Raw genomic sequence first — 16450 nt, 5'->3', positions numbered from 1 at the left:
AATTACCTCTGCACATAGTATTTACCATGGTCAAGTTCAGATCAGCTTTCTCCCTCTATTCTGAGTGTGTCATGAAGATGAACCCCTGACTCCTGAGTTAGATTTTAACTGATGCTTTTTTTTTTTTCAGGTTTCATCAGATCAGAAGGGAACATTAATCGATGTGATAAGCTTTTGACAAAGTCATAGTGGCTGTTCCTAGTTTTGAACCAACAATTATGTCAGGAGATTTCCTATATTTTTGTCAGGAGTCCATGCTTCCTGGGCTTCCCTGGAGGTTCAATGATAAAGAATCTTCCCCAAATATAGGAAGACCAGGGTTCAATCCCTGGGTCAGGAAGTTCCCATGGAGAAGAAAATGGCTACCCCCTCCAGTATTCTTGCCTGGAGAATCCCATGGACAGAGGAGGATGGCAGGCTATGGTTCATGGGGTCACAAAGAGTTGGACATGACTGAGCAACTAACACTTGCCTTGCCAGTCTTCCTGTTTACTTCTATAACAGTTTCATTGCTTTATTAAGAAATGATGTCAACACTGTACAATTTAATTTCCTTAAGAAGAGGTGGCAAGAATACACAGAAGAACTATGCAAAAAAGATCTTCATGACCCAGGTAATCACGATGGTGTGATCACTCACCTAGAGCCAGACATCCTAGAATATGAAGTCAAGTGAGCCTTAGGAAGCATCACTATGAACAAAGCTAGTGGAGGTGATGGAATTCCAGTTGAGTTATTTCAAATCCTAAAAGATGATGCTGTGAAAGTGTTTCACTCAATATGCCAGCAAAATTTGGAAAAGTCAGCAGTGACCACAGGAATGGAAAAGGTCAGTTTTCATTTCAATCCCAAAGAAAGGGAATGCCAAAGAATGTTCAAACTACTGCACAATTGCACTCATCTCACACGCTAGCAAAGTAATGCTCAAAATTCTCCAGGCCAGGCTTCAATAGTACGTGAACCATGAACTTCCAGATGTTCAAGCTGGATTTAGAAAAGACAGAAGAAGCAGAGATCAAATTGCCAACATCCGTTGGATCACTGAAAAAGCAAGAAAGTTCCAGAAAAACATGTACTTCTGCTTTATTAACTATGTCAAAACTTCTGACTATGTGGATCACAACAAACTGTGGAAAACTCTTCAAGAGATGAGAATACCAGACCACCTGACCTGCCTCCAGAGAAATCCGCATGCAGATCAAGAAACAATAGTTAAAACTGGACATAGAACAACAGACTGGTTCCAAATCAGGAAAGGAGTACGTCAAGGATGTATGTTGTCACCCCACTTATTTAACTCATATGCAGAGTGTATCATGTGAAATGCCAGGTTGGATGAAACCCAAGCTGGAATCAAGATTGTGGGGAGAAATATCAATAACCTCAGATATGCAGATGACACCATCCCTATGGCAGAAAGTGAAGAAGAACTAAAGAGCCTCTTGATGAAAGTGAAAGAGGAGAGCAAAAATGTTGGCTTAAAACTCAACATTCAGAAAACTAAGATCATGGCATCCGGTCCCATCACTTCATGGCAAATAGATGGGGAAACAATGGAAACAGTGAGAGAATTTCTTTTTTGGGGCTCCAAAATCACTGCAGATGGTGACTGCAGCCATGAAATTAAAAGATGCTTACTCCTTGGAAGAAAAGCTATGACAAACCTAGACAGAATATTAAAAAGCAGAGACATTACTTTGCCAACAAAGGTCTGTCTAGTCAAAGCTATGGTTTTTCTAGTAGTCATGTATGGATGAGAGAGTTGGACTGTAAAGAAAACTTAGCACCCAAGAATTGACGCTTTTGAACTGTGGTGTTGGAGAAGACTCTTGAGAGTCCCTTTGACTGCAAGGAGATCCAACCAGTCCATCCTAAAGGAAATCAGTCCTGAATATTCACTGGAAGGATTGATGCTGAAGCTGAAACTCTAATACTTTGGCCACCTGATAAAAAAAGAGCTGACTCATTTGAAAAGCCCCTGATGCTAGGAAAGATTGAAGGCGGGAGGATAAGGTAATGACAGTAGACGAGATGGTTGGATGGCATCACTGACTCGATGGACAGGAGTTTGAGTGAGCTTCAGGAGTTAGTGATGGACAGGGAAACCTGGCTTGCTGCAGTCCATGGGGTCACAAAGAGTCGGACATGTCTGAGTGACTGAACTGAAGAAGTTGAAAAATGTAATTCAATCAAGATAGATGAAACCCCTGAATTTAGACAGATGAATTTGAAGAATAATCAAGGAAAGCTGACAGAAAGATAATAAAACTGCATTCCTAGTGTCACTTAAATTGAACTTGATCTTGGGTGAGGGAGATTGTCAGGTAGCCCATTGAGTGAATTTTATTTTTTGCTAGTGTGAAAATCACTTAAAGTATTTGACTGCTTCTTTAATATTGTTATATTAATACTTAATTATAGTATTATAAGTCATAACAGATTTCATAAGCTTACAAATGTTTCATAAAATATTTCAAGTGCACCAAAAATAACAGGTTTCAATGTAGCCTTTCTCCTTGCAGCTGCTGCTAAGTCACTCAGTCGTGTCCGACTCTGTTCGACCCCATAGACAGCAGCCACCAGGCTCCGCCATCCCTGGGATTCTCCAGGCAAGAACACTGGAGTGGGTTGCCATTTCCTTCTCCAATGCATGAAAGTGAAAAGTGAAAGTGAAGTTGTTCAGTCGTATCTGACTCTTAGCGACTCCATGGACTGCAGCCTACCAGGCTCCTCCGTCCATGGGATTTTCCAGGCAAGAGTCCTGGAGTGGGGTGCCGTTGCCTTCTCTGCCACTCTCCTTGAGGTGGGAACATTTTGTCATATTTTCTGCAGAAGTATAAAATATTGCATGAGTGTGATACATTCCTATTTCTTGATAGGGGTTATTGTTGAAAGGGAGGGGAGACAAGAATATAGGGGTTGTCTCTTATTAGCTGGGAGTAGGACTTCCATTGTTAGAAGCCCTGAGTGTTGCATTTTCAGACACAGATCTTAATGAGAGGGAATTAGCTCTTAATATTTCCAAACAACATCCAAAGAGGGGCTGGTAGATAATCCCAATCCCAACTCATGGTTTTCACTGAGGGCAGGGATTTAAAATTCAGAACTTTCCTGGTGGTCCTGTGGTTAAGAATCTGCCTTTGCAGGGTATACAGATTTGACCTCTAGTTTGGGAAGCTTCCACATGTCAGAAGGCAACCAAGCCTGTAGGCCACAGTTACTGAGACCACACACCCTAGGGTCCATGCTCTGCAACAAGAGAAACCACTGCAATAAGAAGTCCAAGCACTGCAACTAGCAAAGGCTTTCACATAGCAACGAAGACCCAGCACAGCCAATAAATAAATGAAATAATAAAAGTCAAACTATTCTCCCAGAGATTCTCAAGAATGAAGATGACTTCAGCACCATGAGAACTGCCCACCTAGGAAACTACAGATCCTGGCAAAGGAGCAATTCAAGTCCAGTTCATTTCAATAGTATTGCTTTTTGGATCACTTTTCAATCATATTTCCTCCTAGCCCAAGTAATTCTAATAGCCTCAATGAAATTCAGGGCTGGTATAAATCACTGCATGCTGATCTTAAGTCATTACCAGAACTTCTCTGATTAGTTCTATTGGCCCATGTTGTATGTGCTAAGTGTTTTGACTCGAATCCTAGGGACAAGTGTTCAGTCCAATTTGGACAGGTATCTTAGTCTGTTGGGGCTCTGATAACAAAATACTATAGAATGGGTAATTTATAAACAGCATAAATTTACTTTTCACAATTCTGGAAGTGGATGTCCAAGATCAGGATGCAGGATGGTTGAATGAAGACTCTTCTGAAGAACAGACTTCTTTTATATATATGTGTGTGTATAGTTGATTAACAATGTTGTGTTAGTTTCAGGTGTACTGCAAAGTGATTCAGTTATACATATACATCTATTCTTTCTCAAATTCTTTTTCTGTTAGGTTATTACAGAATATTGAGCGGAATATTCTCATTTGCTCAATATTTTCAGTTTTGGATTATCATCACATTTGGGGATTAATGTTTCAACACATGAATCTAGGTGGACAGGAGATTCATCACATTTGGGGATTAAGGTTTCAACACATGAATCTAGGGGGTTCATGTGTTGTATCATCATATTTGGGGATTAAAGTTTCAAGATATGAATCTAGGGGGACAGGAAATTTCAGATCATAATGACAGGGCTTAAGAATCTAGTGTTCAGCCATTATCTGACTCACTTCATTTGTCAATATATTGACATTTAGCCTAGAAATAATCTTTGGGTATATCATATATTCTGATGTCAGGTATAGATGAAGCTCCTATAGAAAGACACCCCCACAATACAGTAGCTCAAATAAGAAAAAAATTTAATTCTATCTTACATAAAATTGAGAAAAATGAATGTGATCCAGGCAGATAGGTGGTTCTGCTGTGTGGGGTCTTGAGGACCCCGTGTCCCTTGAGGCTCCCCAATTCTGCAGAGTGTTGTCCTTATCTATATGGTGGAGGCTGTGTCATTAGAATCATATCCACAGCTTTATATTAAAAAACAAACATTTGGGGGGCTTCCCTGGTGGCTCAGTGATGAAAATCCGCCTGCCAATGCAGGAGACATGGGTTTGGTGCCTGATTCAGGAGGATCCCACATGCCTCCAAGCAACTTAACCCATGCACCACAACTGTTGAACCTGTGCTCTAGAGCCTGGGAGCCACAGCTACTGAAGCCCACGAGCCCGAGAGCCCTTGCTCTGCAGTGAGAGAAGCCACCACAATAAGAAGCCAGCAACTAGAGAGTATTCCCTACTTGTCACAGCTAGATGTTTACATCTTGATACCAGAGCAATTTTCAAGGTGAACTGGTTGTGTTCCCTGCTGAAACTGGTGTTCTACTGAAAGGAGGAAGCGGTAAGTAAATGCAGGGGACAATGAACAGTCTTTATTAAGGGATAACCAGTTCCAAAGAGCAGAGTAGAAAATGCAAGCTAAGTCTCTTCAGTCATGTCTGATTCTTCGCAACTCTATGGACTGTAGCCCACCAGGCTTCTCTGTCCATGGGATTCTCCAGGTAAGAATACTGAAGTGGGTTGCCATGCCTTCCTCCAGCGAATCTTCCTCACCCAAGGGTCAGGTCTCCTGTGTCTCCTGCATTGGGAGGCACATTCTTTACCACTAGGACCACCTTGAAAGCCCAAGTATAAATGGCATGGGGCACAGAGACCTAAGGTTATGGTTAAGGAGGGTGCAAGAAATGCTGGGTGGGGTCAGGGGCTGGGATGCAGCTGCTGTGATCACCTTTTATACCCTCAAAATCAAGGTGGGGGGTGTCTTTTGCAATAAACCAAGAAAGCAGAACCATGTAACTAAATAATCTAGTGAAGACAGGCTCATCTTTCACTGAGCCCCATGGTAAGTTTGCAGAACCACCTTGATCCAATTAATGATTATTTTTTTAGAGTGGGAAGAAATGTATCCAATATAAATCAATCTCCAAATAAATCGCTGAAGTATAACAAGAATTTCAGCTATATAATATAAATCAACAGAGTCTGAAATGCAAATTATACTGTTCCATGGAAAGCCAGAAATGCTCAGATTTTAAACTGTGTCTGACACACAGAGAGAGAGAGAACTAGCATGTGGCCCTTGGTGTGTGTGTTAGCACAGGGGCAATCTGCAGGAGATCACAATCTCCTTTAGCCTGCCTGCCAGAACACTGTGCAACAAGGTAAAGGGTAGGGCTGATGTTCAGTTGGTCAATACCAGGACAACTGGGTTCTTCTCACCACCCTAGTTCCTTCTGATTGGCTGATATCCATTGATCAGTGTGACTATACAGGTCATTGCTGTACTGTGCTCTGTCACTCAAAGAACTCTTTGCAACCCTATGGACTATAACCCACCAGGCTTCTCTATCTGTGGGCTTTTTCAGGCAAGAATACTGGAGTGGTTGCCATTTCCACCTCCTGGAGCTCTTCCCCACCCAGAGGTCAAAACCAATCTCCTGCACTGCAGGCAGATTCTTTACCTACTTAGCCATCAGGAAAGTCCATACAGGTCATTAAATACTATCAATGTTACCCCTGCTTTCAGGGGCTATTCAAAATTTTCTTGAAAGATGTTCAGACCACAAAGGGCCAAGGAAGAAGGTTCGTAAAAAAAAAAAAAAAATCAGTAGTTTTTTCTTCTCCAGTGTGCAATAATTCTGCATTTGAAATAGATAAAATGGAGAAAGAAAAAGATAACACCCAGATCGATTTGTCAACTTCTCTTTAAGTATGAAGGGTCTGCAGAAAGCATACATTTTGCCATGTTGTTTCATATGCTATTCTGAATTTACTGACCTCAGAATTTTGATGAAAAATTTCTAATTTCCTATACATTCCAAATGCCGTATATCTATTCTGCCTACAGATTACAAAATATTGAGACAGATTACCAAGGAAGCTGTGAACTTTCTACTTTGGAGGAATTTAGAAGTAGGATTTCCTCTGAGCTCAAATGGCAAAGGCAGAGGTCTGTAAGGATGGAGTAGGGTTATCTATTGGTTTGTGTAGCCTTTTAAATAAATAGTTACTTTGCAAAGAGGAAATGAGATCAGGAAAAAGAAACTCCCAATATAGCCTGATGAATCAGTGGGTGATAAAGTGCATTGGAACTTCAACATCCAGCCTTTTATGTTTTCTTCGGAAAAGCTGCCCCTTAGTCAGAAACCAGGTATCACATAAAAGAGGAAATCCAGCAGTGTTTAAGAGTGGCAATAAAGGTTAAAAGCATAGACCCTGGACCCAGACTTAGCCCAGGTTTGAATCCTAGCTCTGCCTCCAACTAGCTGTGGGATTATGGGTGAATTACAGAAACTCTGGACTTCAGTTTCATCACCTATAAAATAATACAACATACCTTATATGGTTGTTATGGGGATTAATAACCTAACTCTTGCTTATAGTGAACAATGAACGTTAGCTGTTATATTTTTACATCCCCTTAATCCTAAACCATATACACCCACTCACTCTTCTACCCATATTCTTTAGCACTCTCCAAGCTTGGCTTCTGATCTTATTTGATCACTTCTTTTTTAGTATTTTCCTTACTGGGTTATTTGATATTCAAGACTAACTGCTTGACTTCCTCCCATTAACATCCAGGAAGATTTTCTTCTAATATTTCAAGCTTTGCATTGAAAAACATGTTACTCTTGTGACCTGTAACGTAATGTCCATGTCATAACTTTGACCTTTCCATAAAATTCATTGGGTGATTTTTCTGCTTGAAGAAATAAGTTCCCTTAAATGGTGTAGAAGAGACAGTGCTATGAGTTCACCAAATTCAATTCCATTTGTCTCTTTCCAAGTGGACAGGAAGGCTACATAGCTCAAGCTCCCTTGCACTTAGGTTGGGTTCATATGCCTGGGTTTGCATCCTAGTGTTTTGGTGGAAGTGATGTACTCACTGGTTATAACACTCATGAATGATTGTCTCAGCTCTCACTTCCCTTACTATTAATGCCTGGGAGTCTTCAAGTCTGGGATGGCAACATCACAGGATGGAAGGAGACTAGAATTCTGAATCATCTTGTGGAGGAAAGCTACCAAGGATAGTTGCCAAACTGCATTGGACTGTGATGTAACTGATAAATATATCTTTATTCTGTGTACTTCATGAGATTTTGGTACATTGCCCTGATTAACTCAGATGGTACTGCATAAGAATATTTGTACAGAATGATAAGCTTATAGTGAATAGTATTACAGTAAGTTTGAATGTGTTTGTACCCTAATGGTTCCTATATTCAAGATTACCCAATTCATCATGGAGTTTAGTTAGCTAGCTGAGCAGAACGTTGTAGAGAAAAGAATATGGATGGGAATCCCACTGAAAGTGTTAGTCGTTCAGTCATGTCTGACTCTTTGCGACCCCATGGACTGTAGCCTGCTAGGTTCCTAAGTCCATGGAATTTTCCAGGCAAGAATATTGGAGTGAGTTACCATTCCCTTCACCAGGGTAGTTTCCCAACACAGGGATTGAACCCAGATCTCCTGCACTGCAGGCAGATTCTTTACCGTCTGAGCCATCAGGGAATCCCACTGAAGCAGATTCAAATTCTGTCTTAAATAGTTATTACCTTGACTATAATGTGTTCTTTCATCGGAATCCAAATGATACTTTCTCGCTAGTAGCATTATGGGGTAAATAAACTAAACCTTATTAGGGAAATGTCTTTTATCCCTTTTCAGTATTCCAACATTTCCAATCCAGTGTTAAGTTTCTGTGATTGTCCTTTCTAAACTGATTTTCATAAATTTGACTTTACATGAGCAACAAAAGGGGTAACAATTAGGTCCAGACAAAGTATCTATATATTTAAGTGAAAGTGAAAGTCGCTCAGTCATGTCCAACTCTTTGAGACCTCATGGACTACACAGTCCATGGAATTTTCCAGGTCAGAATACTGGAGTGGGTAACCTTTCCCTTCTCCAGGGGATCTTTCTGACCCAGGAATTGAACCGGGCTCTCTTGCATTACAGGCGGTTTCTTTACCAACTGAGCAATCAGGGAAGCCCATCTATATCCTTAATGTGTGCCCAAATAAAAGAAAAGCACTACAGTTTTATTTTTTTTGGTGTCGAAAATAGTGTTTATCAGAGAACAACTTCCCCTTTATTTAGTGCATTATTCAGAATGTCCCCAAGTCAGAGAATGCCTATGCCATGTGCCATAGCACAATTTTGAAAATACTGTATTTAATTAAAACGGGAATTTCTGAAAATGATTACTATAGAATTTATCTTTCCAAACCTCAAACAGTATTTTTGACCCATGCAATATTTATGAGTTAATTTTCCTTTTCCCCAATCTCATCTTAACAACCGGAAAAATATTCTCTAATTCAAATTACTGAGGGTGGACCACTGGTAGAACATACACCAGCAAAGACAGAGAAAACTAGCAACCACTTGGTTTTTAACCTGTTTTCACACAAAACTACTTGCACAGACAATGTAAACAGACTTCAAAGGTACACCCACAAGAGCTGCCATTGTTCCTTGACGTTTAATAATTTTAAAACTGTTTAGAATTTTTGGTATATATTTGGCAGCTTTTTAATTAAAAAACAAGCTAACAGATAACTTATTAAGTTATGTTAAAAGACAAATATGGCAAAATTTCACCTTAGACACCATAGACAAGAGAGTTAACAATTCAACAGGCATTATTACATTGGAAGTTTACAGAATTTTGAACCCACATTGCACAGTAATGTCTTTAAAAAATCAATATTGCAACAAACTAAGCTCTTTGTGGTGCAGCTTGCCTTTTATAAAATTAGTAAGCTTTTCCTTTCAATTATCAAATAGATGGCCCTGTAAATGGATAGACAAGGCACTGGCCTCTCAGACTTCTTTGCCTTTCTGATCTTGGCTCACAATTTCTTTTCTCTTTATTCTTATCATGTTGTTGTTGTTCAATTGCTAAGCAGTGTCCAACTCTTTTGAACCCCATGGACTGCAGCACACCAGCCTCCTCTGTCCTCTACAATCTCCCGGAGTTTGATCAAATTCATGTGCACTGAGTTGGTGATGCTATCTAACCATTTCATCTTCCCACCCTTTAATTTCCCTCAAGTCTCTACCCTAAGATCTCTGCTTCCTCACTACCACTCTCCTAACAGGTAGTTACATTTTTACATAGAATTTGGTTTTAAAGTCAATGATCAAGGTGGAAAATTATATCTCAAAAATCTCTTTATTCACTTGGAAAGTACAACATATATGGCCCTTTTAACATGCATTCGAAGCTACTATAGCATCCATCCAACTCAGCCAGTTTTTCCTCCAGCGTCGGAACAGATTGCTGTTTTCTCAGCTAAACACCTGATGAAGGAGTTGGCTTGCATTTAGGGGCCGTGTTGTATGGAAAAAAAAAAAGTATCTTTAAACACTTGAATCACACTCAGTATGGTGAGCTGCTCATACTATGAGAGCGATTCAGGAACTGAGACCAACTGAAGGAACATCAGATTCACATCTCCCTTCCTGCGCGCCTCTGGGGCATATGCTCGAGTGGAACGTGGGACAGCATCACCCACACTATTTACATTCTTCTCTTTCTCTCTTTCTCTTTCTGGCAGAGAAAGTAGAGTTGAGTATGGATGAGAACTTTATGTGTATTAAGGAAAAATTCTACTCAAAACCACAACTTTTTCTGAGAAGGGCAGCTCATGTTAAAGATTTCAGGGTCTCTGTTGTTCTTGAGTGTCGTGGTGAGAATTGGGGGCTCCTTCATTGAAAGAAGGGGACCGTCTCATGAGTTGTGTTCATTCAAAGATGGGGAAGACAACCGATTGGCTCTATACAGCGGTTTTCCAACCTTGGCTCTGTGAACACTTGTGGATCAGATAGTTCTCTGTTGTGGGGGGCTTTCCCACACAGTGTAGGAGTATGGCCGTGGTTAGCAGCGTGGCCACCCTCAGCCTACTAGATGCCTCGAGTAACCACCCCCTCCGCCAAGTAGTGAAAACCCAAAATGTCTCCAGACATTGCCAAATCATCCCTGAGGAGCAAAGCCACCCTTGACTGAGAAATGTTACTCTATATAAAAAAATGGGAAGGGTTTGAAATCTTGCCAGGAAGAGGTGAACAGGAAACATGGGTGGTTGGGGTGGGGATGGGAGCCGCCTTCTAGATAGTCCAAGACTGGCCACTCTATAAGGTGAAACGGCCTCTGAAAAATTCTGAGCTGTCAGATGGTAGAAGCCTTTTAAAAATCAGACATGTCTAACATCTCCTTTGAATCTGTTTTCTGTTATAGGAACGCAATACCCTTCTGTCTCCCAAACCTTCAGAAGGATGGATCATGAACAACAACACCTCATGAGGGCAGTTAGCTTGGAGCCCTCAAATTAAAAATGAGTTCCTTAGATGGGCTGATGCAGCATGGTGGAACAGGGACAGATCGTGTGGAAAGGTGACTTAATTCAGAGGAAAAGCCATCTTAGAATCAAGGTAAGTATATTCACCTGGATTGTGCAAAAGTCTTTGGACTTCCACAAGGAGTGGATTGTTGGTTTGAACCTCTCTCATGTGGAGAAGGAAATGGCAACCCACTCCAGTACTCTTTCCTGGAAAATTCCATGGATGGAGGAGCCTGGTAGGCTACAGTCCATGGGGTCGCAAAGAGTTGGACATGACTGAGCAACTTCACTTTCTTTCTTTCTATAGTTCTTTTTGGAGAAGGAAATGGCAACCCACTCCAGTGTTCTTGCCTGGAGAATCCCATGGACAGAGGGGCCTCGTGGGCTACAGTCTATGGGGCTGCAAAGAGTCGGCCATGACTAAGCAACTAACACACACATGTGGATCCGAAGTGGCAAGGACTTCTCTGTGGCACCATGACTGATACTCTGAAGGTTTATGACCTGTGGGCTCCATACACTACACGGAGGCACCGCCAGCTCTGGCAAAGGTTGGTGTGAGGTGCTCTTCCCCTCTCCTGTGCGTCTCAGAGGATTAGGATTAGAATCCAGGGCCACTCAAAATGGAAGGTGGTCACTTCTCATCATGAGGATGGTCTTTACGATGTTATGTAAATCCACCCCAGGACACTGCTAATTTCTCTTCTCCCTCATCCTCAAAATCTCAGTCTCTTTGGCTTCTCCATCATATCTGCTCCTCTATTAACCTACCATGATGTCCCATACATTTTTTCAAATTTAAAATTTTTTGATGTGGACCATTTTTAAAAGTCTTTATTGAATTTGTTACAACATTGCTTCTGTTTAATTCTTTGGTTTTTAGGCCAAGAGTCATGTGAGATCTTAGCTTCCGAACCAGAGTTTGAACCCGTACCCCTTACATTGGAAGGTGGGGTCTTAACCACTAGAGAATCGGGGAAGTCTCACCATATGTTTTTTTCCAAACAAGTTTCAATGGAGCTCCTTGTCACCTTCCCAAGGCTATCTCACTATGTAGGTGTGGGTTTGGAAGTGTTCCCCTCCTTGTGGTCCTTTAGGATCAAGTCCATCCTGTCAGATATAAACTGTTTTCACCAGACATTCTGCTCTTTATCACTTCCATGCTCTTCTAGTCTCAAGCAGCTCTTCCCTATAGAAAGCCTTTCATTGCCATGTATTCAGGTCTTAATTTGATCTATTGCACTCTATTTCAAAATATCAGTTCAACAATACTATTTCTTATAGTATGAAACTCTGAACTCATAGAATTTATCTATAACTCTTTAGTGGCATTTATTATTTTCCACCCAGTTATTTGCACATATGATATCTTTATTCCTAGACTATGAGCTCCTTGAAAACAGCAATTTTGTCTTCATAGTTGGTTCATAACCACTGTTAAGTAATTGATTTTATTTTTTCCCATTCTCCCCCCCCCCAAATTTAAGGTGGCTTAGAAGGACACAAAATACTGGCTAATGACTTAAATTAGAAGAAAATGAGAAAAACTAAGAGAGGTTTAATAAAAAATCAAGAAGTGTAGGTTATAAATGAATGTTGGCTAAAAAAAAAAAAATCACTTTTCTTTATGTAAGACTTGCCAGTGAGTCCGACCTTAGACACAAACTGTGTTTGCTTCTTCACTCAAAACTCTCCCGGTGGTGATGTCCATGCCTTATGTTCCATACTGACTCCCTATTCCCCACCTCTGCCTGCCAGCCACATCTGGCCATGCTTTGTTATACACTCCATTAGAAATTGCCATCTTCTTCCACAAGCTAACCTTCCTGACCACAGGGCTGGTTCTAGGCATGGGTAATTATTTTAAGCCAAGCCAAATAGAATCCTTCTCTTGGTTTCTCGAGCTGGAACAAGAGGTAAGAGTCTTTTCTCCATGGATGGGAAGGCAGGAATTTGCTGAATCACCACAATCCCTAGGTAGAGAAAGCTGATTTTCAAGAGAAGAAATTAAAGCCAACCTCCAGAAAGAAGCAAAGCTCACAAACAGAATTCTGATAGCATTTGAACCCCTGGTTCTTGTTCCTGAGACGCGTCCCCCCACCAAAGTTTCCTTCATCGACTGCCTTCCAAAAAAGCATTTGTTAGTGTCTTTTGATTTTTACTGGAAAGAGGCCAAACCCTTGAGTCTGACAATCCAGCATTTCTAGCACCCAGTCAGCCTTATCTTTTTTCTAAATTCTCAGTTGAGAGCTGCCCTCTTCCAGATGCCAGGCTCTGTCTTCCCTCTGTGGTTTTCCTACAGTTATTTCCTTACCTTGAATGACCTCTTGCCTCCTCTCTCTGCAGTACTAATTCAGGTCTCTCTTCAAGGTCCACTTCAAGATCTATCTCCTCCATTAAAACCCTTCTTGATTGATCTTTCCCTTCTCTGAACTAGTATAGCCCTTATTTACCCAGCTTTGCCATGCTGTCTGAAACATATTTAATTCTCTGCCTTTGTTCTCTCCTGCGTTTTCTGTGTCAGAGGATTGTTGGTTTGGCTTATTACTTATGCATTTGGTGACTCAGAAAAGAATCTGCCTGCAATGCAGGAGTCCTGGGTTTGATCCCTGGGTCAGGAAGATTCCCTGGAGAAGGGAATGGCAACCCACTCCAGGATTCTTGCCTGGAGAATTCCATGGACAGAGGAGTCTGGTGGACTACAGTTCATAGGGTCACAAAGAGCCAGACATAACTGAGAGATTAAAACACACACACACAGAAATGCTGTCTTCCCCTTTGTTTGTTGCCACTTTGATTTGTTTGGGTACGATAATTTGGGGCAAGATTTGAGGGAGCATTGAATTGATCTACATGAAAAGAGTGCTGACTATGAGGCTCTAGCAAGCAATTCGGGAAAGGAGAAATGAGGGGCAGAGAGGGAAGACCAGGAGGAAGGGGACGTTAGCAGTGAAGAGAAGGTTGTGTATAGTCCATTGTGATCACTCTCCATGATCCACAGTTGCTCAGGAAGTTAAAATAAACTCATCAAATGCTTAGAGAGCGAGTATAGTTGATGGAAATTAGTGAAGGGATGGGGGTTTGGGTATAGATTTTCAAGGGGTAGGGAACAGAAGCAGCACACATGGAGGCAGGTGTTATAGGCAGAGTGGTCATGAAAAGCCTTTCATGACCTTCAAATCCCTGGGGATTTGAAGAAAGCAAAACAGTTTTGACATCCAACTTGGTCTGGATTTGGGGGTTCAAGCCAAGGGATAAAAGGTCCCAGCCAACATCTGGGCTATGAATGTTTATTAATTTGGTGCTAAATGTATCAGTCTCGCCTCCCACATTGTGACTGTATGTTTCACAAGTAGGGACCATGCTGTTGCCTGCCTCAGATGCTGTCAGACTGTGTCAGCCTCAGAGAGCTGTTTCTACATCGTTCCTCTCTTCACTTTCCAATGCTTCCTTCATAGCAATGTTAGGCTAATGACTCTTACAATTTTGCTTTTGTCATATTGGCTTCCTGATCTATGTAAAAAGGAGAAGGAAAAGAAGGAGGAGGAAGAGGACGATTGTCTATATTTGGTCTCTGCAGCCATTTTTAACTTCTCTGCTGGTGATCAAACTCCTCCCTTATCTGGCCTCATCTGATTTGCCCAAACTCATCTTCTCTTATCCAGCATGATTCTCTTTCTGAGAAATGGTGAGGAGTCCTGTGTACTCATATCACATATCTTTTTTGTTTGTTTGTTTAATGCTGCTGTTCTCACCTATGACACTCTACATTCCTACATTTGAGGACCTGCTTGTCCTCAAATTCTAGCACAAGACCCAGTTCCTTCAGGAAACCTGTTATGACTTTCAATCAATCTGCAGTTATCTTTCTTCTCACACTAACTGCATTGATAATTTGGACCATGCCACATAGCACTGATTAATGCTCTAGTGATCTTACAATGGTTAATCTTCTCATAAGCACCTTAAGTATTGAAAGAATGGTTATCACTTTTATACAATGGGTGCTTGAAAAATGAAAGCTGCTCAGTTGTATCTGACTCTTTGTGACCCCATGGACTATACAAGTCCGTGGAATTCTCTAGGCAAGCATACTGGAGTGGGTAGCCTATCCCTTCTCCAGGGGATCTTCCTGACCCAGGAATCAAACCAGGGTCTCCTGCATTGCAGGTGGATTCTTTACCAACTGAGCGACAAGGGAAGCCCTCGGGTGCTTAGTACTAAATAAGCATTTAAGATATCCCTCCTCTAAGTGGATTCACAAAAGGCAGCAGTTTTATTTGATTTCCTATTCTTTCCCCTGAAGCTCCAATACTTAGGCCACCTGATGCAAAAAGCCGACTTATTAGAAAAAACCCCGATGCTGGGAAAGATTGAAGGCAAAAGGAGAAGGGGTAGCAGAGGATAAGATGGTTAGGTAGCATCACTGACTCAGTGGACATGAGCTTGAGAAAATTCTGGGAGATAGTGGAGGACAGAGGAGCCTGGGGTGCTACAGTCTATGGGATTGCAAAGAGTCAGACTCAGCAACTGGACAACAACAAACTCTTCCCCCAGTGTCGGGACATTGGAAAATAGTAGGTACTCAATGAATATTTGTTTAATGAATGAACGAATATCAGTCTGCCAATCTTCAAGGCTTCCAGCAGGGAAGAGCAGTCTTTTTACTTTGTTTTTCTCACCTAATGTTTAAGGCCTTTTCATAATTCTTTTGAATCTAATAACTACTTTTTTTTTGTTGGATTCTCAGTCTTTTAGATAATTTCACATGGCGCTACCAAGCTCCTTTACTATGGAATCCATCATTCTGAAAGCACTGCATTTATTTCAAATCACATTTGTGCCAAATTTAATCTATTTATACGGAAAGAGAAAACAGGGCAGCAAGGCATATGCATTGCTTACTCCTTCACTTCCATGCTCTTTTGCATGTATCACAATATTGAAAAAGTGGGACTTGAGCATATATATGGTAAAATGAATCTCTGAAGATATATCATTCACAAAGTTCATCATTTTTATAAATGGAAATGCTCAGCATCATAAACATATCATTTACCCCCAAATTAATGTATTAAAATGTGATGCAATTCCCATAAAAATACCAACAGAGAATTTTTTCTGGTGGAAATTAGCAGGCTGAGTCTAAAATTCACTTGGTGTAAAAGGCTGAGATAGAAAAGGTAATTTTAAAGAAGAGCAAAAGAAAGGGACTAGATTTTTCAGATATCAAGAATTGTTGTAAGACCCTAGTAATGAAATCGGAATGATGTTAGTCCAGGAATAGACAAACAGACTAAACAGAACAGAGGGGTCCCCACCTTCCACACACACACACACACAGAAATGGCATTACAAATTAGTGTAAATATCAATTTGTAAAACAATGATGTTGGGACAATTGATTGACCATATGGAACTAGAAGTATATTCACTATATCAAAACTGAAATAAATTCCATGTGGATAAACAGGTCACTATGTAAAAAGCAAAAGCAACAGTACTTTCAAGGAAAATACAGAATATTTTT

The 16450-nt window shown here is 40.9% G+C and overlaps 1 protein-coding gene across 3 annotated transcripts in view; it reads left to right on the top strand.

The window, feature by feature from the left end:
• The window catches only part of LOC148774822 (uncharacterized), an 83676-nt gene that overhangs the window by 9948 nt on the left and 57278 nt on the right, over positions 1-16450 (top strand). For all 3 annotated transcript variants that reach the window (XR_016035305.1, XM_088827981.1, XM_088827980.1), the window contains exon 2: positions 10818-11011. Coding sequence is in view for 2 of the 3 variants with exons in the window: in XM_088827981.1 (XP_088684107.1) it covers positions 10818-10883 (66 nt within the window). In the remaining variant the exon portion in view is untranslated. The remainder of the gene's footprint in view (positions 1-10817; positions 11012-16450) is intronic.

Source organism: Moschus berezovskii, chromosome 19 (assembly GCF_049115385.1).
Source record: "Moschus berezovskii isolate FMDL1 chromosome 19, NW_MosBer_1.0, whole genome shotgun sequence".
NCBI classification, from domain to species: domain Eukaryota; kingdom Metazoa; phylum Chordata; class Mammalia; order Artiodactyla; family Moschidae; genus Moschus; species Moschus berezovskii.
This window is presented reverse-complemented; position numbering and strand designations above follow the sequence as displayed.